The 22,614-nt window shown below is 37.7% G+C and overlaps 1 protein-coding gene across 1 annotated transcript in view; it reads left to right on the top strand.

Annotated features, from left to right (window-relative positions):
* The window catches only part of GFM1 (G elongation factor mitochondrial 1), a 45,614-nt gene that overhangs the window by 2,866 nt on the left and 20,134 nt on the right, over window positions 1-22,614 (top strand). Inside the window, exons 3-13 of the mRNA XM_019440427.2 lie at window positions 280-412; window positions 851-1,055; window positions 3,469-3,585; window positions 6,836-6,986; window positions 10,728-10,885; window positions 11,463-11,547; window positions 14,647-14,784; window positions 16,806-16,907; window positions 18,534-18,590; window positions 21,511-21,648; window positions 22,529-22,611. Coding sequence (XP_019295972.2) covers window positions 280-412; window positions 851-1,055; window positions 3,469-3,585; window positions 6,836-6,986; window positions 10,728-10,885; window positions 11,463-11,547; window positions 14,647-14,784; window positions 16,806-16,907; window positions 18,534-18,590; window positions 21,511-21,648; window positions 22,529-22,611 — 1,367 coding nt within the window. The remainder of the gene's footprint in view (window positions 1-279; window positions 413-850; window positions 1,056-3,468; window positions 3,586-6,835; window positions 6,987-10,727; window positions 10,886-11,462; window positions 11,548-14,646; window positions 14,785-16,805; window positions 16,908-18,533; window positions 18,591-21,510; window positions 21,649-22,528; window positions 22,612-22,614) is intronic.

Here is a 22,614-nt window from a genome sequence, read left to right as displayed (position 1 = left end):
AAGCCTGGTGGGCAGGAACAGTGCGAAGGAAACAAGGTTGGCTCTAAGACTGAGGTGATAGCTCTATGTTAGTAGTGCTGAGAATAACAATGAAAAGAGAGGCAGTAAATAGAGGGCAAAACCTGGAATCACTCTTCTATTTCACAAGACATGATTTGGTGATAGCCTTCTCGAAAAATTGCATCAGTTAACTGTGTGTGTTCTAGTTCCTTCTCAGTAAAGATTTCTCTCCTTGGGATGCAGGGACAGGGAAATCTGAATTGCTGTGTTTGTGTTTAGGTGAAAGGTAAAGATGGAGTTGGTGCTGTCATGGATTCCATGGAACTAGAGAGACAAAGAGGAATCACTATTCAGTCAGCAGCCACCTATACCATGTGGAAAGATGTCAATATCAACATTATAGATACTCCTGGTGAGTTGAATTCTTGGTTTTATTGCAGCTTGTTTTGACAAAAGCACATTTAGTTCTTTATTATGACCCAGCTTATTTTTGAGTGTCAAATAATACTCAAAAGTGTGACTGTGAATTCCTGTTAGAGAAATCTGACTTGGGACCTAGAGCACTTCATCCTTATGTGGTTCCCTTGAAAAATAGTACAAATAAACTGTGAGTTATAAAGGTTCTTGCTTGTTACAAGCTGTAGCTGATTTAAAGGTGCCCCGTGCCCTAGTAGTTTTTTGAAGAGTTGGGTCCCTGGACCTCATGGTTAGTAAACGGTATGGTGGTTGAAAAAATCCACATTTTAATTAGAAGGCTTATGTCCTGAGCAGAGATATAAAAACGTATAATTGTGCATGTTATAAAAATTCATACTGCTCTTTAAGACCTCACACACTTTGTCTCATTTAGGACACGTGGACTTCACAATAGAAGTTGAAAGGGCCCTGAGAGTGTTGGATGGTGCAGTCCTTGTTCTCTGTGCTGTTGGAGGGGTGCAGTGCCAGACCATGACTGTTAATCGTCAGATGAAGCGCTATAATGTTCCATTTCTAACTTTCATTAACAAATTGGACCGAATGGGCTCCAACCCAGCCAGGGCCCTGCAGCAAATGAGGTACTGAGCCTTAGAACAGGAGGGGCTGGGATGATCTGGATAAGAAAGTTTATGTCAAGAAGGACAATTAATTCAGTGTCATTAAGCTTTATTCCTAATTTTTTTTTTCTCTAAAAAATATATTTATGTGAGTCACTTAGTAAAAGAAACACTGAAGTCAGGGGTGCCTGGGTGGCTCAGTCAGTTAAACATCTGACTTCAGCTCAAGTCATGATCTTCAGCTCAGGTCATGGTTCAGGAGTTCAAGCCCTGTGTTGGGCTCTGTGCTGGCTCAAAGCCTGGATCCTGCTTCAGATTCTGTGTCTTCCTCTCTGACCCTCCCCACTTATACTCTGTCTCTGTCTCTCTCAAAAATAAATAAAACATTTTTTAAAAACTTAAAGAAAGAAAGATTGATGTCAATAGTTTGTTTTGTGGTTGTAATCTCATCAACTGCCTTCTCTGTAAAACAGGGAAAATATGACTTAAACTGTAGGGAGGTTTAAGGTGAGTTCAGAAAACAATCTGGCAATTCACTGTTTTGCTGTGATTAGAGAAATAATCTAGAGTAGATTTTGAAAGTAGTTTATTTAGACAAACCTAGAGAATCATCACCTGTTTTAACCTTTACATGAGGAATTTTAATTAACATCCATAAATAGTATGGTATATAGTCTCTTGGGTTCATATGGTAACATATTTGCTAAGAGTAACACTTCCTTTCTGTAGCAGATGTAACTTAGTAGTAGTTGTAGCATTGTACCTTTTGCCCAATACTGTATATTTCACATAGCCTTTGAAAAGAGTTGAAGTTTCACTTTGCACTTTTTGTAGATGTGTAAATGTAGCTGCCAAGTTCCTAGCTACAATTCACATGACAGAGCTGATGAAAATAGACAGTCAAGTTTGAGTAGTAGAGAGACAAAGAGTGATGTGTCTGGTGACAAGATCGGTATTGAGGAACTTCCAAGTGAGAGCATTGCTGTGTGTGCCTGATGGAAGAGATTGTATTTGGGAATATGAACATGAAATTCTTCTTTATTGGGTATTTGTAATATTTTCCTGGCAAAACAAAGTGTTTTCAGTTTTTGTCCTTATTACTTCTATTTTACTTGTGCTTGGCAAGAGATGGACTGTTTCCACCAAGTCTTTGTCTGAATTCCAGGAAAATTCTCTTTTAGCATTTGACTACTGCGGCTCTTTTTCTGCTCTATTCCCTTTTATCTGCATTCTGTATCTCTCATTAAACAGATGTTAGAAATTCTAACATCTGTTCTTCTGGTTCCGGTGTCCATGTATTAACTTTTCTACCGTACATTCTCCTACATCTTTTTCTCTTCTCATTTTGGATTGGGTTATGAGAGAATTCTTGAGGTCAGTCTTCCAGATCATAAATCTGATAGTCATGTGTGTCCCTTCTGTTATTTAGCCTGTTGTTTTTCTTTTTCTGCAATTGTGTAATTAATTTCCATAATCTTTCTCTTTTATCGCAACATCTTTATTAATAGTGGTGATTACTTCTCAGGTCTTTACATTTTCTTTCCTTTTAGTAACTCTCTCCTTGGAATTTAGTACTGGTTTTTGAGCTCACACCTCTCTTTTAAGTTATTGGTAACCTTCAAATATTTGGTGATTCTTAGTTACCTATCCATAGCTATACATGGGAGCCTAGAGTGTAGACTTAACAATGGTAGCTAGAGCGTATTTCTTCTTGAGTGAGAATTCCTGCTACTGAATCCCTTCAGTGATCGTGTCTGATGAAGGGTACAACCTAGGGGCGCCTGGGTGGCTCAGTCGGTTAAGCGTCCGACTTCAGCTCAGGTCACGATCTCGTGGTCTGCGAGTTCGAGCCCCGCGTCGGGCTCTGGGCTGAAGGCTCAGAGCCTGGAGCCTGCTTCCGATTCTGTGTCTCCCTCTCTCTCTGCCCCTCCCCCGTTCATGCTGTGTCTCTCTCTGTCTCAAAAATAAATCAACGTTAAAAAAAAAATAAAAATTTAAAAAAAAAAAAAGGGTACAATCTAACGGTGAGTGTCTGATTTTTAACACACACACTCAGAGGTCTCCTGTAAGAATTTCCTCTTCAGCTAGCTATAGTCTGCTTGCTAAAGTCAGCTGGTCTAAGAATGAGAGTTGGGCAAGGTGATCCCACTTCCCACTGTGCTTTAATTTTCTGACCAACCACGATTGACTTGTTCTTCCCCCTTCTGTTTTTAATCCAGAGTATTCTGGGGGTCTGATGGGAAAACACTTATTTTAGAGTTCTTTTGTTGCCTAAATAGGGTTTTGGCTTTCTGAGCTTGATGAGTTTGGCTGTTCCCAACTGTTTTATATCTTCCCTCCCAGTTCCACAACATCTGCCATTGATGTATTTTTGTTGTTTCAAAGGGATTTAGGGAGAAAAAAATGAAGTAAACTATGTATTTTTATTTTTCAGGTCTAAACTGAGTCATAATGCAGCATTTGTGCAGATACCCATTGGTTTGGAGGGTGATTTTAAAGGTGTAATAGATCTTATTGAGGAACGAGCCATTTACTTCGATGGAGACTTTGGGTAAGTTAGAAATATGTTACTAAAATCTTACATTTTAAAAAGCATCAAAGAAAAGGAAAAGGATGAGTTCTTTAAACATAGAGAAAACATCTTTTTAAAATGTGGCTGGAGGACTATACTTCAAAATGACTTTGTTTTAATGCCTTTAATCCTAGTTGCTTCCCATTTTGCTTAGTATTTATTCCAAGGGAGAGTATGTTACTTTTTGGGTAATTTGTATCATGTTGTGACATGCATGGTATGATAAAATGAGGCGTTCAGCTCCAGCTAGTAATAGATCTCTTTTTCTACTTGTTCATTTTTGTTCATTCATTCTGCAGAGTTTTATGGAGCAGCTGCTATGTCCTGGGTATTGTGATAAAATCTGGGAAGAATACATGGATCATAAGTGCTCTACCTACTTTATGAGATTATAAAGATAAAAGGATAATATGTAGTAGCAGTTAAAAATAGTACAAATGTGGTTTGGGTAATATAAGAAGCAAACTGGTAATTTTTTGACCTGGTACTTGGTCCATCAGTCACCTTTTGAGTGGCCTCTGCATACAAAACACTGTAATTTCCCAGTGGTTTTCAAACTTTGACATTCAGAAAAATCACCTGAAAGTTGTTAAAGCACATTCCTCGATGCACCTCCAGAAGATTCTTATTCAGTAGATCTAGGGTGGAGCCTGGAATTTGCATTTCTAGAAAGCTCCCAGGTGCTGCTGCCATTGTAGATCTACAGACCACACTTTGAGTGGCACTGTTTTGGACAATGTGGGAAATCATAAACTACCCTTCCTTATGAGGAGTGGCCCCCCGTGGCAGTTTCTCCAAACATAATTCCTGAGAGGTTTTCCTTCTCTGCTGTGAAACTGGGATTGCTAGGCTGGCAGGTGGGTGAAGGGTGTTGTGATCAGTTAACTATCATTTGTCCTCAGCTGTCTTGTAGGCAGAGAAAGAATATAGGCGGTTCTCTCACTTTTTGTGTGACCATCTATTTCTTAGGATGTGAGGTCAAGAGAACAGAGATATTTTAATAAAGTTTATTCAGTGCTGTGTCCCCAGCCCTAGAACTTCCTAGTACATAAGTATTCAAAAAATATTTGTAAATGAATGAATAAATCCACTTTCCCAGAATTACCAGGGCACACATTTGTCTTCTAAAGTAGAGGCTCTTAAACTTTGTTGTATGCTCCCACCACAGATGAAATTTCTTAACATACCTGAACCCTCTTCCAGCCCTAGACCACTGGGTATGTAAATTTTGAAAACCCTCCACAGATGATTCTGACCCGAAAGAGTAAGAACCAGGGAGCTTGACAGGAAGGATGAAATTACGATCTGAAGGCTGTGAAGACCATTCTTTAAGATAGTAAGAATTATATTCTGACTATTTGCAGTTGACTTCTTTTATTTTTTTTAGGAACATGTTTTCTGAAAAGCTTACTTTTTTGAAATTAGTTTCCATTTTTAAAGAAATACTTTGAAAGTCTTTGAGACTGACGTTTTTAAACATCAAGTATATCCATTTCTCAGTTGTGTATATTTTATTTGTGAGTCTTACCTATTCATCCCCTAGAGGAATGGAGAACCTGGGGTAAAGGTTGAAGAGTTTGTCATATTTACTAACCTTTTTTTTACTGCAAATTAATGTATTCTGTGTTAATATTCTGTAATTGGGTTTGTTAATAATAGAAAGAGAGGTCTCTATTTCTGCTTGTTAGTGACTACAATGTTCTGGTTAATTTGGTTAATAGAATTTTCAAGAGTCATATGAGCTTTGGAGTCAGATTGGCTTTGAATCTTGGCTCTTACATTTACTAGTAGTACAACCTTTGTGTAAATTTTAAAGTTAGTCTTTACATTTCATTTTAATGCAAATATATCAGAGTTCTTTCTCATCTAAAAAAAATTTAGCCATTAGGGTTCATCTTTTTCATTGGTGCTTTTTATTTTTTTAATTTTATTTATTTATTTATTTTAATATGAAATTTATTGTCAAATTGGTTTCCATACAACACCCAGTGCTCATCCCAAAAGGTGCCCTCCTCAATACCCATCACCCACCCTCCCCTCCCTCCCACCCCCCATCAACCCTCAGTTTGTTCTCAGTTTTTAAGAGTCTCTTATGCTTTGGCTCTCTTCCACTCTGACCTCTTTTTTTTTTCTTTTTCCCTTCCCCTCCCCCATGGGTTTCTGTTAAGTTTCTCAGGATCCACATAAGAGTGAAAACATATGGTATCTGTCTTTCTCTGTATGGCTTATTTCACTTAGCATCACACTCTCCAGTTCCATCCACATTGCTACAAAGGGCCATATTTCATTCTTTCTCATTTCCACGTAGTATTCCATTGTGTATATAAACCACAATTTCTTTATCCATTCGTCGGTTGATGGACATTTAGGCTCTTTCCATAATTTAGCTATTGTTGAGAGTGCTGCTATAAACATTGGGGTACAAGTGCCCCTATGCATCAGCACTCCTGTATCTCTTGGGTAAATTCCTAGCAGTGCTATTGCTGGGTCACAGGGTAGATCTGTTTTTAATTTTTTGAGGAACCTCCACACTGTTTTCCAGAGCGGCTGCACCAGTTTGCATTCCCACCAACAGTGCAAGAGGGTTCCCATTTCTCCACATGCTCTCCAGCATCTATAGTCTCCTGATTTCTTCATTTTAGTCACTCTGACTGGAGTGAGGTGATATCTGAGTGTGGTTTTGATTTGTATTTCCCTGATGAGGAGCGATGTTGAGCATCTTTTGATGTGCCTGTTGGCCATCTGGATGTCTACTTTAGAAAAGTGTCTATTCATGTTTTCTGCCCATTTCTTCGCTGGATTATTTGTTTTTTGGGTGTGGAGTTTGGTGAGCTCTTTATAGATTTTGGATACTAGCCCTTTGTCCGATATGTCATTTGCAAATATCTTTTCCCATTCCGTTGTTGCCTTTTAGTTTTGTTGATTGTTTCCTTTGCTGTGCAGAAGCTTTCTATCTTCATGAGATTCCAATAGTTCATTTTTGCTTTTAATTCCCTTGCCCTTGGGGATGTGTCAAGCAAGAAATTGCTGCGGCTTAGGTCAGAGAGGTCTTTTCCTCCTTTCTCCTCTAGGGTTTTGATGGTTTCCTGTCTCACGTTCAGGTCCTTTATCCATTTTGAGTTTGTTTTTGTGAATGGTGTAAGAAAGTGGTCTAGTTTCATTTTTCTGGTGCTTTTTATTTTTAATTGAATATCCTTAAAATAGCAACACAAAGCATTTCTTTTCTTAGTCAAATTGTTCGATATGAGGAAATTCCAGCAGAATTCAGGGCAGCAGCAGCTGACCACCGGCAGGAGCTGATTGAATGTGTTGCCAATTCAGATGAGCAGCTTGGTGAGATGTTCCTGGAAGAAAAAATCCCCTCAATTTCTGATTTAAAGGCAAGTGCTCTCAAAATAAGTCTTACATTAACCAGAAAAAGCGGTGGGGTTTTTTGTTGTTTGTTTTTTGTGGGAAAAAGACATGATGCTTTTATGCATGGCTTTTATTAATGAAATCTGAGCAAATTTATTTAACATTGTTGATTTTTTTTTGAAAAATACTTGGCGGTGACATATAACTCTTTTTTTTAAAGTAAGGAGTTCTGTAACATCTTAAAATGGGAAAGCAGTTACAGTTTGTTATAGGAAAAAAAAAAAGATATTTAAACATCCAACTTCTTGGGTATACCTTAAGAAAGAGGAAGATAAATATAGAAGCGTTATAGCAATAAAGACAGATTAAGAGACAAGGCTGTTAAATGTTTGCAGACTAAATGTTGATACGTGTTGTATTGTACTATTTAGAAGGGCTGTATAGATTTCTTCACTTGATCAATTAGTTCTATAAAAATAAGATATCTGTCTGAGACTGGTATTTATTTTTTGAATAGACAATTTTTCCACAGGAGACGTACACATGGTCAATAAGCAACCAAAAAGATGCTCAGCATCAGTAATCATTAGGGAAAGCAAATCAGAACCATAATGATATTTCACTTTATCTATGAGGATGGCTATTTTAAAAAAAAAAAAAAAAAAACCAAAAACCCAGAATCAATTTTTTTCTGTTAATATTCTTTTCTTTCTTTCTTTTTTTTTTTAATGTTTTTATTTTTGAGAGAAAGAGAGTGCGAGTGGGGGAGGGGCAGAGAGAGAGGGAGACAGAATCCAAAGCAGGCTCCAGGCTTTGAGCTGTCAGCATAGAGTCTGAGGCGGGGCTCAAACTCACAAACGGTGAGATCTTGACCTGAGCCAAAGTTGGACACTTAATCCACTGAGCCACCCAGACATTCCTGTTATTTTCTGGTAAATAAAATATTTTCAGGCATCCCTAGTTATTTTCTGTAAAATGAGCAGTATTGGCAGGGATGTGGAGAAATTGAAACTCTTGTGCATTGCTAGTGGGAATGTAAGGTGATGCAGTCACTGTAGAGAAAGTATAGCCATTGTTTAAAAAAAAATTAAACCTAGAACTACCATATGATCCAGGGATTCCACTTCTGGGTAATATCCAAAATAATTGAAAGCAGGGACTCAAACAGGTATTTTGTACACCTGTGTTGATAACAGCACTATTCACAATAGCAAAAACCAGTAAACAATCCAAATGCTTAGCAGTGGATGAATGGATAAACAAAATGAGTATGTACATGCAATGGAATATTATTCAGCCTTAAAAAGGAATGAGATTCTGATACACATTATAGCATGGATGAACTATGAAGACATGCCAAATGATACAAACTAGACACAAAAAGACAAATATTGTATGATTCCACTTACATGAGGTACCCAGAATAGTCGTAATTCCTAGAGACAGAAGTAGTGGTTACCAGGGGCAGTGGCAGAGGGGTGCGTTACGGAGTGGAGAGTTTAATGGGTCAGAGTTTCAATTTGAGATGATGAAAAAGTTCTGGAGATGGATAGAGGTGGAGGTGGCATAGCATAGCAGTGTAAATGTACTTAATGCCACTGAGCTGTGTACTGAAAACTGATTAAAATGATAAATTCTATGTTTATTTTACCATTAAAAAAGCATTCATTTTACCAAACCACATGGCACACTTAGCAGAGATCAGGTAAATAATTATTGTGTGTAAGACCTTGTACTCATGGGGGTTATAGTAGATCAGATGCACAAGGGAAGAACCCTATTGAAGCTGAGGATGCTTTAATGTATCTCATAACTTGAGTCCTTTAGCATTCACAAACTATGTAGGAAGGTATAGGTCAAGCATTGTGTCCTGGGAACCTCAGTGCAGAGTTAGGATTTTATCTATTACTGGGGTTGTGTCAGAGATCCCCAAGACCATTACCTGGTTCAGTGATTCATGAGGATCACCCAGGGTTCTCAACACATTATCATACTCATGACTATGATTTAATACAGTGAAAAGATACAAGGCAGAACCGGCAAAGGGTAAAGGCACATGAGGTAAAGTCCAGAAGAAACCACGTGTAAGCTTCCAAGAGTCCTTTCCCAGGGGAGTCATGGCGGGGCAGGCCTCATTCCTCCAGCAGTGAGTGGTGACCTCACCTGTGAAATCCCAGCTACTGGAAACTCAGTGCCCTGGGTGTTATGAAGGGCTGGTCACAGACATCCTCTGCCTAGTGTGTACCCATATTCCAGACTCCCAGAAGGAAAGCAGGTGTTCAGCATTACACCACACTGTGCAAACACTGTAGGCCCAGCAAACCATTCATGGTTCTTGGAATGCTGGGAACCCTCCTGAAATCCAGGTTCCCAGACACCTTCCAGGGGGCCAGCCTTGCAAACAGCCTTTTCTAAGCCTAGTCGTTTCAGCGCTGCTCTGTTTACTGTTTTCTGCATAGGATACATGGGTATACTTTACTTTATGTATTATTGGATATATTATTAGGGACAGTGGAAAGGCAATAACTTTCAAGTGTGCAAGTGATTCTTATGAAAACAAGGGAAATTTTTGGAAAAATAAACCTCTTGTTAAATCTACCACCCTCAAGTTTTTCTCTATTCAATTAAACTAAACGTGGTAAGATTCTTTTACGTCCCTACTTGCATATGAGAGAGGGGCAGAAAGTCTGAGTTGTGATCATGTGGCATAGGGATAATCTAAGCCGTTAGTAAGGTAGCCATTTGTGGATCCTAGCAACAGCAAAAACAAGCTTTTGTGATAATTTCATATAGCAATTTCTTTCTTGTTATGCATATTTTCCCCTATTTTATACTCCCTTTATCGTATGCAGCTGTTATGCTACTGTTCACTGTGGTGCTGTTTGGAAATTGTGATTGTACATGTTTCTTGGAGTAGCTAGTTTTCTATTTTTTCATGAGGACTGAGAAAGACTTGTACACTGGCTCTGTATTTCTGCTGTGGCGGCTTGTGGCTACAGCACTGCTGTTGACCTCTTCCGGCTGCTAAGACCTACAGCTCCTCAGAGGCCTACTTAGCTGGGAGGGCCACCTGGGGCATACAGCTGGGACACATTAATAGTGCTTGCAATAGAGTGGGGTATGACCTGGAGGTTGTTATTTTAGAGCCTGTTACAATCATGGCCCTTAATTTGTGAGTGATTTGTACTCCTTGGCTTCCTGTATGTATGTTATTTTTAAAAAAAGAAAAATCTGTTAATTAAACGTTTTTTAATAGATGCTATTTTTCATTGTTTTAAACATTTAAAAACATACAAAAGTATACAGTAAAGAAAAAATCTCGCATGTGATTCCATTTGCCTAGTTCTCTGCCTCTTCCTGATAACAGGTTACCAGTTAATAGATTGTGGTGTATCTTTCCAGAGATTGTGTGTTTTACTTTTCCTTATGTTTTACATAATTGTTAGCATACTGTTTATACAATTCTGTGTGTGTGTGCCTCTTTTTTTATGTGTATGTATGTATTTTTGGTCATATTGAAAATTAGTGACACTGCAAGAGTGTCAAAAGTGGTTATACAGTGAATTGCTTCCTAGCCCTGAAAAAGGAACTGATTTTTTTTTTCTTGTATTTTGACCTTAAGTTATAGAGGACCTGATTCTAGTCTGCACAATAGCCTGTACTCCAACGAGTACCAGTTCATTTTATTCACTTGTTGGTTTGTAATTGATTTGAAATACAAAACTTTTTTTAAAGTTAGTAATTATTAAATTTTTTTTCTTTTGTAGCGTGCAATCCGAAGAGCTACTCTAAATAGGTCATTTACTCCTGTCTTTTTGGGAAGTGCTTTGAAGAACAAGGGAGTTCAGCCCCTTCTAGATGCTGTTTTAGAATACCTCCCAAATCCATCTGAAGTCCAAAATTATGCTATTCTCAATCAGGACGAGTAAGTCTTGGAAATTGAATCTTAGTTTATACACAAATATTTTAACACGTACTATGAAAGAATTTAAGAGTGGTTCTTTTGATTAAGTTGTGTTTGTGGTTTTTTCCCTGTAATTTACTAAAATCAATCGCCCATTTCTATTTGGATAACACTTTTGACATCTAGAAAAATATTATACCACTTTCCATATCATATTCTGTTTGTGAGTTAGAAAGAAGTATGGTTTATTATCTACCAAGGTTTGCATCATTAGTAAATTTTTTCATTTGGGACCAGCTGGTTTTGGTCATACCCCCCAAAAAAAGCTTTGAGAAACAAACTTTTTAAAGGTCTCATTGATTATTTTTCTTTTCTTAAACTGGCACTTCTGTGTTTTTAGTCTACTCTGGTCCTGTCACAATGTAGTAATTAAGCCCTGAGAAGTTATTCTTACTCATCTCTTTCAGTGAAATTTCAGTTATGGGAGGTATAAATGTTTAGCATGCATGTGCTTTTGCCCAGGTAATACTCTGATGAAACAAATTGATATACAAGAAGTATCAAATACTGCATCTCACAGATTTACATTTCTTTTAAGTGACTCGAAAGAGAAAAACAAAATCTTAATGAACTCTGAAAGAAACAGTTCCCACCCATTTGTAGGCCTGGCTTTTAAACTGGAGGTAAGTGGCTTTCTAATGTATTTAATTGCTATATGTAGAAATATTCTTTTAAGGTTTTCTTCCTATTACAAAATGAATATGAAAGATTTGGTTACAGATTGCTCTGCTAAAAGGCTCCCCCCTCCCCCCCCCCGCCTTCCATACAGCCTCTTTAGAAGGAAGTTACTGTACACAGCCCATGCTTAAGGGGGGAGGAATTATGCTCTACCCCCTTGAGGGAACAGTATCCACTGTCAGTTATGTGGGTGTTGTCTTCTTTCCCCCATTTATATTTTTATTCAGTCATTCCTTTATATCAATATGGCCTCATGGATATTTATTGTGAGATACAGTGAATAGTATGTTATTTATTTTGTTGCCCAGGTTTGGCCATTGGAGCTCTTTCGGTTGCTCCTGTGTTCTTTCGAATACTTCCTGACTTTGTGGCACTATAGGATCCCCCATGCTTATCATGTGTACTCCCTGTCCCAGCTCTAGAATCAACCATCTCTCTAGGTGCTTTGGTTCTTTTTAATCAAGAATGATATTAGAAACCAAGATTTAAGTACGGGGGTGTACTTTTTGTTAGGGTGTCGTTGCTTCTATTCATATGTTGTAAGTGGAGAAAAAAGGTAGATAATTTCGAAGTGTTAAGAGTGGTTATTTCTGTAATGGGATTATATTTTGGAGGCGTTTTCTTAGTTTTCATTAAAAAATTTTTACAATACACTTCTTGTAAAAGAAAAAGATAATTTTAAATTAAAAAGTACAAATAACATTGCAGTGACAATTTTTATGTGTAAAGCTTTTAAAAATATATATATGTAAGAATGTCTTCTTAGGATTCCTAGAATGGTGATTACTGAATTAAAGGAATGAATGCTTTTTTGCCAGATTCCTGTCATACTCTCAGAGTAATGTATTATTTCAGTGCATCTTTATCAGCATTGAGTATTATTTATTTTAAGAATTTTTTTAAATGTTTATTTTTGAGAGAGAGAGAGTTTGGCTATTGTAGTTAATGCTGCTGTAAACATTGGGGTGCATGTACCCCTTTGACTCTGTACTTTTGTATTCTTTGGGTAAATACCAAATAGTGCAATTGCTGGATCATAGGGTAGTTCTATCTTTAACTTTTTGAGGAACCTCCATACTGTTCTCCAGAGTGGATACACCAGTTTGCATTCCCACCAATAGCACAAAAGGGTTCCACTCTGCATCCTTACCACCACCTGTTGTTTCTTGTCTTATTAATAAATTTCAGCCATTCTGACTGGTATGAGGTGATATCTCACTGTGGTTTTGATTTGTATTTCCCTGATGATGAATGATGTTGAGCATCTTTTCTTGTGTCAGCCATCTGGATGTCTTCTTTGGAAAAGTGTCTTTTCATGTCTTTTGCCCATTTCTTAACTGGGTTGTTTGTTTTTTAGGTGTTGTGTTTGATAGGTTCATTATAGATTTTGGATACTAAGCCTTTATCAGATATGTCATTGCAAATATCTTCTCCCATTCTGTTGGTTGCCTTTTAGTTTTGCTGATTGTTTCCTTGGCTGTGCAGAAGCTTTTTATTTTGATGAGGTCTCAGTAGTTCATGTTTGCTTTTGTTTCCCTTGTCTCCGGAGACATGTCTAGTAAGAAGTTGCTATAGCCAACGTCGAAAAGTTGCTGCCTGTGTTCTTTAGGATTTTGATGGCCTCCTGTCTCACATCTAGGTCTTTCATCCGTTTTGAATTTGTTTTTGTGTCTGGTATGAGCAAGTGGTCCAGTTTCATTCTTCTGCATGTTGCTGTCTGGTTTTCCCAACACCATCTGTTGAAGAGACTGTCTTTTCTCCAGTGGTTATTCCTTTCTCGCCTTGTCGAAGATTAGTTGACCTTATAGTTGTGGGTCCATTTCTGGGTTCTCTGTTCTGTTCCATTGATCTATGTGTGTGTTTTTTTGCCAGGACCATACCATCTTGATGACATAGCATTTTAATGTAGCTTGAAATCCAAAATCATCATGCCTCCTGTTTTGTTTTTGTTAAAATTTCAGAATTGCCTTGGCTATTCAGGGTCTTTTGTGGTTCCATACAAATTTTAGAATTGTTTGTTCTAGCTGTGCAAAGAATGTTAGTGACATTTTAATAGTACTTCTGTACTTTTTAAGTTTGGAATATTTAATATATTTTTATATCAGTCGGGGTTAGCTTCTTATTGCCTTAATTCTTCAGAAATTTCTATTTTTATCCATTTATTCTTCTAAATGAATTTTAAAATCATTAATCAAATGTTTAAAAATTCCTCTTGGGAATTTTTTTGCTATTGTGTTAAACCTGTAAATTAGCATGGGAAGAATTGGCAACTTTTAAAGCATATCTAATTGGTTAGTGTTAAGATTGAGGAGGAATTGATCCTTGATTATTTTATATTCAGTTATTTTAAAGAATGCTTCTTTGTGGGCATCTGGGTGGCTCAGTTGGTTAAGCATCTGACTTTGGCTCAGGTTGTAATCTCACGGTTCATGAGTTCAAGCCCTGCTTTGGGTGACCCCCACTTCTCTCTCTCCTTTCCTCTCACCCTCTCTCCCTCTCTTTCTGTCCCTTGCTCAATTGTGCCCTCTCTCTCTCTCAAAAAAAAAAAAAAAAAAAAAAAAAATGCTTATTTGTATAGCTTTCCAGGTGCTTATCAAAGGTTTTCTAGGTGTATAGTACAGCTTTACCATTTCTGGTAATATTTTTGCTCTTTCCAATATATATTGTCTTTCCAATAATTATAACTGATTTGTGTTTACATCTTAATTGTATTAAACTGAACTTATGAAATAATATTAGAAGGCAAAAGGATATTTCCTTATTACATATACAATTTAAAATTATTTTCTAATTTTTATTTCAGAAGAATCAGAAGTAATATCTTGGATTGTGATACCAAAAAGACCAGCAACAACCATTTAACTCATGTATATTCAAAGCTGATATTTTTAAGTATTTTATGGCAATAAACCAAAACACATATATAAAGTATACTACTAAAATTGATAGGGAATAATTGGAGGTTGTTGTGAAGTTTTTCTCCTAATTTTGATTCTTACATCTCTTTTTTCTTCTTTCTGCCCTTACCCAATCTTGACTTCTAGGCTGGGCGATTTGGACAGTTAACATATGTCCGCAATTATCAAGGAGAACTGAAGAAGGGTGACACCATCTGTAACACGCGGACGGGAAAGAAAGTGCGGGTGCAACGGCTGGTTCGCATGCACGCCGACATGATGGAGGCAAGTAGAGGTCCTTGTTGAGAGATCAGAAATATCGTGAATGCAATTCACATGAAATAGATCTTCCTTCTTGGTATGCTGAGTCCCACAAGAAAATCACTTCTACTTGAATGTGTTTTCCTAACTTCTTCCTTTTTACTTAGATATGCTATAATTCTTTTTTTTTTAATTTTTTTTAACATTTATTTATTTTTGAGAGAGAGAGAGTGTGAGCAGGGGAAGGGCAGAGATAGAGGGAGACACAGAATCTGAAGCAGGCTCCAGGCTCCGAGCTATCAGCACAGAGTCCACCCTGGGGCTTGAACTCATGAACTGTGAGATCATGACCTGAGCCGAAGTCAGACACTTAACCGACTGAGTCACTCAGGTGCCCCTGCTATAATTCTGATGTCGCACTTTGGTATGGGCTAAATTACTAGATGTTAAGGACACATTTTATGCCACTGTTTGTGATTAGCTGTATTTCCTCAATGGCCAAGGTTAAGGAGAAAGGACGATTAGTTCCCTAGGACTCAGAACACAAGATTCAGCACCTTTCTCAAGAACTGCCATCACAAAGAGTGTGTAATAGGTGTTAGGACAACGTAAGTGGTTTTCAGAGGCAATTGAGAGTAATTAGTTCATACACAGTGTCCAACATTTCAGGGAATTAACTTTCACAAGTATGGCCTGTGTGAAAGCCCTATTTAACCCTAGAGCTTTTTATTCCTATTATAGAACCAGCCCCCGCAGAAGGACCTTATTGGTGCTGAAATCCATCTGAAGATTTAGAGCCTCTCAAGATCTTATCTGGGAAATAAACTTTGGTTTATGGCTTGAATTTTTGAATTGGTTCTGAATCTATCCATGCCTTCTGTGGTCTTTTAGGATTAAGTCTTGGTAGAAATGCTAAGTGTGTGAAGTTGTCTCCTCCTCCTGCTCTTTCCCAAGTCACTTCTATTCCTAGAGAGGTTTATTTGTCAGCAAAAGCTTATGACATTCAGAAATTTGTGGTAACCATAACTTTGTCTCTCCTGGAAGGTGAGTGAGCAGTCTTTCAAAATTGGATGCAGTTGCTGTTTTGTGAGATAGGCAGCAGGGGGCATTATAGAGGGATTGGTGATTGTCACAGCCGTTTGTTTTTATGGGCTGGCCAGAGGCTAGGAGATGTGTTTATCTGTGTAAATGTTAGACTCAGGCACACTTGCTCATTCACAGCCACAGCTGTTATGAATGAACTGTCAATATAAGTGGACAAAAACTAGGAAACTTAAGAGGCACCAGTGCTTTGTTCTTGATTTCCTGTGTTTACTTGACTGCTTGCATCTGTGAGAAATTAAAATTATTTTAAGTACATGAGCTGAATTCCCCTGCCTTTGTTTTCAAAACTTCCTTTGCAGTTTTTCCTCTTACGTCTTTGTCATACATATGTCATTGTTGGACTGTGGCAACATGTATAATATACATCCTTTTTTGTTTGTTTTTTTATTTATCTTGAGAGAGAGAGCATGCACGCACACAAGTGCAGTGGAGGGGTAGGGAGAGGGGGAGAGAGAGAGAGAGGAGAGAAGAGAGAGAAGTAGGCTGTGTGCTGTCAGCGCAGAGCCCGATGCAAGGCTCGATCTCACGACCATGAGATCATGTCCTGAGCCAAAATCCAGAGTCAGACACTTAACCTACTGAGCCACCCAGGTGTAATACATCCTTTTTAATCCATAGAAATCACTTTAGAAGTGTGAGGCTCTGTGTACTGTCACTACTACATATCCTCCAAATAATGATGCCATAGCTCTAAATGTCCATTTAAAGTAAAATCTTGTCAATCAAGATACGGTTTAAATAAAGGCCCTATTCAAGCTATATCTTGCTGTGGTTGATTGTTGGTATTGCACTGGTTCTATAATTCATTTTCTGTAGAATCCATGGTGAGATGCTGCCATACTTGTTTATGTACAATGTGTTTATTGTGTAATTACTTTTTAGTTACTATGTCCTGATTTGTATTACTTGCAAGCATTATTTTGTGTTATTTCTTTATTTAGGATGTTGAGGAAGTGTATGCTGGAGACATCTGTGCATTGTTTGGCATCGACTGTGCTAGCGGAGACACATTCACAAACAAAAATAATAGTGGCCTTTCTATGGTATGTCATTTCATTTCAAAGCTGTTTGTCATTTGAGTTTTAAAAGTCTTTGTTTTTATATAGTACATTTAGTACTTCAGAAAAAACAATCACAGAAGTTTTTATTTATTGCCACAGGCATCAGTAGATTTGTTGTGGGTGACTCTTTGGATGTCAGACAAATGCTCTTTGTAAGTTATCTGGTTTTTCTTAGTAAAATAATTCCACGGTCCTGTTAGGTTTAGCATGGAGGGAGAACTCTTCACTAGATACACCGGGACTGTGTAGTGCCGATTCCTCTGCTCTTAAGATCTGCCTCCCCATAGGGGATTCCCTTCTAATTCCTGTTGCCATAATCAGGCCGGTCCCAGTGGAGTGCCCCTTACTTACTAATCTAGCAGCCAGAGTGGACCCTTGCCTCAGTCCCCCCAGAGAACTGGAACATGTAGACTAGGGGATAACAGAGTAGAACCCTGCTTGAAGGAGAGGTGCAACTAAACAGTCTTACTGCAGACAGGCTGCCCTGTGGAACTCAATGGCTTGTCATCGCTGAAGGATCCCAAAGGAAAGAGCATGCTTGAGTAGTTCCTGCCTGTGAATCCCCTTCACTCATTTCCCTTTTTTGCGCCTGTAGGAGAGCAGGCTCTCTGACAGTAAAATCATCTGTTCAAGCTGAATTCAGTAAAGAAAGAATAGGAATACACAGGGGGATAGGAATTTGCAGTGAAGGAATTTATAGTGGGTTCTTTACATAAGAACTGGTCTATCCCTAATAGATGAGCACTATAATAGTTCCTGTATTATGTGACTCAGTCATAATTTTATAATTTAGTTTTTCTGTATAAAATAAATATTCTCTAATATCTATGGTTTTACATTTTGACTTAAGATACTACAAAAAAATCAAAATCTGTACAGGTTTTGGGGGGAATCTAGAGAAGAGGCATGTTTTGTAAACAAATATTATTGATAAGGCCTTCTCTAAATATTTGTCACTAATAATATGAGGGACTGGAGGTTGTGGGAAGTGCTTAGGCTTTGAAGCAAATAGACCTTGATTAGAGTCTCACCTTTGCCCTATACTCCTTACTGACTCTTGGCCAAGTTATTTTGTCTTCTTTCCAAGCTCTTAATAATTTAATTTGTAAAATGGGGATAATAACATCTGCTTGTCAGAGTTGTGATTGATTGAATGAGGTATCATACGTATAAAGAATCTAGTGCCCTTTCTCTGTTTTATCAGTGGTCATGGTATATTTTGATTAAATAAAGTAACTTATCAAAAGATGGCAACAGTACATGTAGCCACTAGCCAATAAGAAATTCCACATCTTGGCATTGGGTTCATTATGATTATGTTTAAACTGAATGTGTCAGTAAACTTAGAGGTCTTAAACAGTTAATAAATAATTTATTTTTGTTATTTGGGGAGGGAGGAGATAATGTAAATGTGTGCATTTATTAATGTATTATATTGATACATTTAATATGAAACAGACCACACTATATATCACACTATATATCGTCTAGCCTAAACATGTTGACTAGTATTTATACTTTTGTAAGTAGCACATTAAAATTAATTCATTCCTGGACCAAACAGTACTGTATTTGAATTCTTCTCTGTTCTTTTAAAAAATATTTTAGGAGTCAATTCATGTTCCTGATCCTGTCATTTCAATAGCAATGAAGCCTTCTAACAAGGTAGGAGATGGGTGTCAAACTCAGTATATCACAGTAAAAACTTGAGCTCACAATGCATATAGTATCTTATGATAACCAGCAATCTCATGGTCTCTATTTCTTCTTTTAGTATTGAGATTACCTTTTTTTTTTTTTTTAATGTTTATTTATTTTGAGAGAGAGCATGCATGCATAAGCAGGGGAGGGGCAGAGAGAGAGAACTCCAAGCAGGCTCCACACTGTCAGTGCAAAGCCCGACTCAGGGCTCAATCCCAGGAACCCACAAGATCATGACCTAAGCTGAAATCAAGAGTTGGACGCTTAACCGACTGAGCCACCCAGGCGCCCCGAGATCACCTTTTAAAACTACCAGTCTGGGGGCATATGGGTGGCTCAGTTGCTTAAGGGTCTGACTCTTGGTTTCGGCTCAGGTCATGCATGATCTTGTGGCGTCGTGGGTTTGAGCCCCACATCAGGCTCTATACTGGAAGTGTGGAATCTGCTTGAGATTCTTTCCCCCCCTCTTTCTGCCCCTTTCCCACTTGCTTGCTCACTCTCTCTCTCTCTGAAAATAAATAAATAAACTTAAAAAAAAAACAACCAGTCTGTTGGTAGTAATTACTTTTCACACTATATCTGAAAAAATTGGTGGTATTAAAATTGGTACGAGACTGTGCTTTCCAACTCTTTACAGTATCACTAGCTCCAAAGTAATAAGAATATTTTCCTAGATTCACATCATAAAGGAATGAAAAGGGGAAACAGGGACATTTGTCTTAAGTTGTAGTAAAACCCCACTGAAGTACATTAGATTACTGTATAGAATAATTGTCTCATGGATTATAATACATCTCTGGATTTGTGGTAGTTAGGAAGTACATGTCTGGTTATAATGTGGAAAGCCTAAAACAAGACTGTTTTTCTTTCTATGATTGGACTTGATGTCATTTGCTTTTTATGTAACCAGAATTGCTTGAATAGGTTTAATTTGCATTGCTGTCATAACTGAGTCTTAAAGTTGCTTTGACATTCATAATAGTCATGTTAATATCGTAAATTGAAGTGAATTCATTCATGCATTGAGTGAACATTTTATGACCTCTTGTCATTTGGGAGCTATTGTTTACAGAACATACTCTGGTTTATTGTCTTGTGAATACATTAACAGGTACTACTTCCTCTTTTTTGAGGAAATGAGATTTTCCAGACCCTTCTCGATACAGAAAAGAGGATGTTGAGGGAGTAAGAAACATTAAATCCTTCCATATCAGAAATTTGAGAAAAGGCAAACCTTGCATCTTACCACACAGTGAAATGCCACAGTTCTAGGTACTTTGCAAAATTGTTTGCTTTTCCCTTCAGAACGTTCAGGGACAGAAGTTAATGATACTATGCTTCTTCATTCCTAATTTAGAGTCTATGTAAGGTATTTAACTGTTGATAGTTCACAACAGTGGAGGGAAATCAAAGGCATCAGTATCTAAAAGGTTTTTTGGTGTCTTAGGGCCATCTGCTTGCTGGAGTAAAGTCAAATTTAATTCAAATAATGAAGTCACTGCATAAAGCTGTGAATCTCGATAGTGGGGCAGGGATGATTTTCTAGTAAGTTGAAAATACATAGTGTAGCGAAAAGGCAAGAGACTTCAGAGATCGACTGACCCAGGATTCAGTCCCAGCTTTGCCATGCACTAGCTCTGTGGCCTTGAGCAAGTCACTTCACCTTTCTACACCTAGTTTCCTCACCTGTGAAATGTGGATAATTCTGTCTTGCAGCATTGTAGTTAGAATTTGAGGAACATACACAGAGCATACACATATAGAATGATTCCATGCACATGTGATAGCTGTTAAATACTGGTGATCCAGGGTGTGTTAGTTTCCTATTGCTGCTAAGAAAGTACCACAAACTTGGTGGCTTAAAATAACACAAGTATATTCTTTTACAGTGTTAGAAATCTGAGGTAGTTCTTAATTGGCTAAAATCAAGGTATTGACAGAGCTGTTTTCCTTTCTGGAGGCTCCAGGGGACATTTTATTTTTAGCTAACTCAGATTGTTGGCAAAATCCAGCTCTTTGTGGCTGTTAGAACTGGGGTCCCCATTTCCCAGATGACGGTCACTAGAGGCTGCCCATCTTCCTGGGCTTATGTCTTGTCTTCAATGCTGTCAACCATGAAATGAGTCCCTTTTGTGCTTCAAATGTCTTCTGCCTCTTCTTCACTCATTCTGTCTCCCTGACTTAACCTTCTGTACTCCTCTTCCTTTTTAAAGATTCTTCAGATTCTTCATGGTAATTTCCCCATCTCAGTGTCTGTAACCTTAATCATATCTGTAAAGTCCCCTTCACCTCATAAAGTAAATTCACAGGTTTGGGAGGATTAGGGCATATCCTTAGAGGACCATTATTCTGCTTACCATGTATGGAATTACATCTAAGAAGAATAAAGGCACATCCAGCCACATCCAAGCAGGTTGTTTTGAAAGGGGGAAGTCCCACAGTGGCATTTGCCTTATTCTTGGTCTTAACTGTTCTGCTTGAAGCTACAGTCAAGTCTTGGTAAATATACTGATTCCTTTGATTGTGTATAGGATTTCTAAAACGTAACAATAACATAGGTTCTTCTTTCCCCTTCATGGGCAGTTTTCCCCACAAGTGGATAGTTTCTGTATATCTGAGAATAGGAAAGGGCATAGGTAAGTCTTGGACTCTTGTTTTCTATCTTGTTATAGAAAGAATTCTATCAGCCAGCCATTCACTGCTGTCTTGACTGTGTGGTATCCAAGCTCAAATAAATATTGAAAGGGTATGGCCTAGGAGCTAGGTGGGGATCATTGTTATTTCCTAGCTGTTAATGTATTTGATTTCATTCAGTAAAGTTCTTTCAACAGTCCTATTGCTTATCATGCTTAGTAAAATGTGTAATGACTTTCTGTTTTTAAAGAATGATCTGGAAAAATTTTCAAAAGGTATTAGCAGGTTTACAAGAGAAGACCCTACATTTAAAGTCCACTTCGACACTGAGAGCAAAGAGACAATCGTATCTGGAATGGGGGAATTACACCTGGAAATCTATGCTCAGGTAATGAATAACAAGAAAATTAACTTAAATTCATTGTATTTATGTTTCTGTTTTGTTACAAGTCAATAGTTCTCAGTCTAATGACTGTAAACTAATAGTAGTTCTTCAGACTTCATTCTGGTTTCTATCCAGATGTGGCATACTGTGTTACAAATGTTACTATGTGTTACAAGTTAATTCTTTTTGATTTCTGAATCCTTTTATTTGTAAAATATTGCAGACTGCTAGAATCAAGGCTCAGTATTTGCGATAAGACCATCCATCCATTCTCTATGTCATTGTTAGTTGGGTCAGGTAAATTCTGGACCCAGCCTTAGGGAGACCTCCTGTTGGGAGAGACCTGCTGAGGAAGTTGGCCCATCAGTATCCACTCTTCAGGCCATTTCTTGCCTGTTTTCTTTTCAAGTTAGTGCTTGAAGATCATTAGAATATAGATAATAGAGTAGATGGGCCATATTTTCCTAGGAAAGTTCTTCTGTATCTGTGAATGAAAACAAAAGCTGTATGCCTTACGATTAAAAATTCTGGTTGTGATCACATTTTAGAAGTTAAGACAGTAGAAAACTGACAACATTCCAGTGAATATGTAATAGTATAGAAAAAAGGTGTGAAGTTTTAGTGGATAGATTAGAGGTAAGGGTAAGTTCATGAGTCTTAAGTAGAATTCATTTACATAAAATCTTTAAAAGCAGTTTGTATTACTTAATATCATGTCTCTAACCTTTCTAAGATACTTAAGTGATTTAAAGTTTGTCTTTTTTTTTTTTTATCTATTATGTTTAGACAAGTGCTTCAGAGGTAGTTAAGATTCTTAAGATTGTTCTTCTTTCAGTTTATTTTTTTAAACATACCAAAATATTATCTCCCCTCTTCTTTTTAGAGGATGGAAAGAGAATATGGCTGTCCTTGTGTCACAGGAAAGCCAAAGGTTGCTTTCAGGGAGACCATTACTGCCCCCGTCCCGTA

The sequence above is a fragment of the Panthera pardus genome, unplaced genomic scaffold (assembly GCF_024362965.1).
Source record: "Panthera pardus isolate Hobbes unplaced genomic scaffold, ASM2436296v1 HiC_scaffold_16, whole genome shotgun sequence".
In the NCBI taxonomy this organism is placed as follows: Eukaryota; Metazoa; Chordata; class Mammalia; order Carnivora; family Felidae; genus Panthera; species Panthera pardus.
The sequence above is the reverse complement of the archived record's forward strand: the minus strand, read 5'-3'. Positions and strand labels throughout refer to the sequence as shown.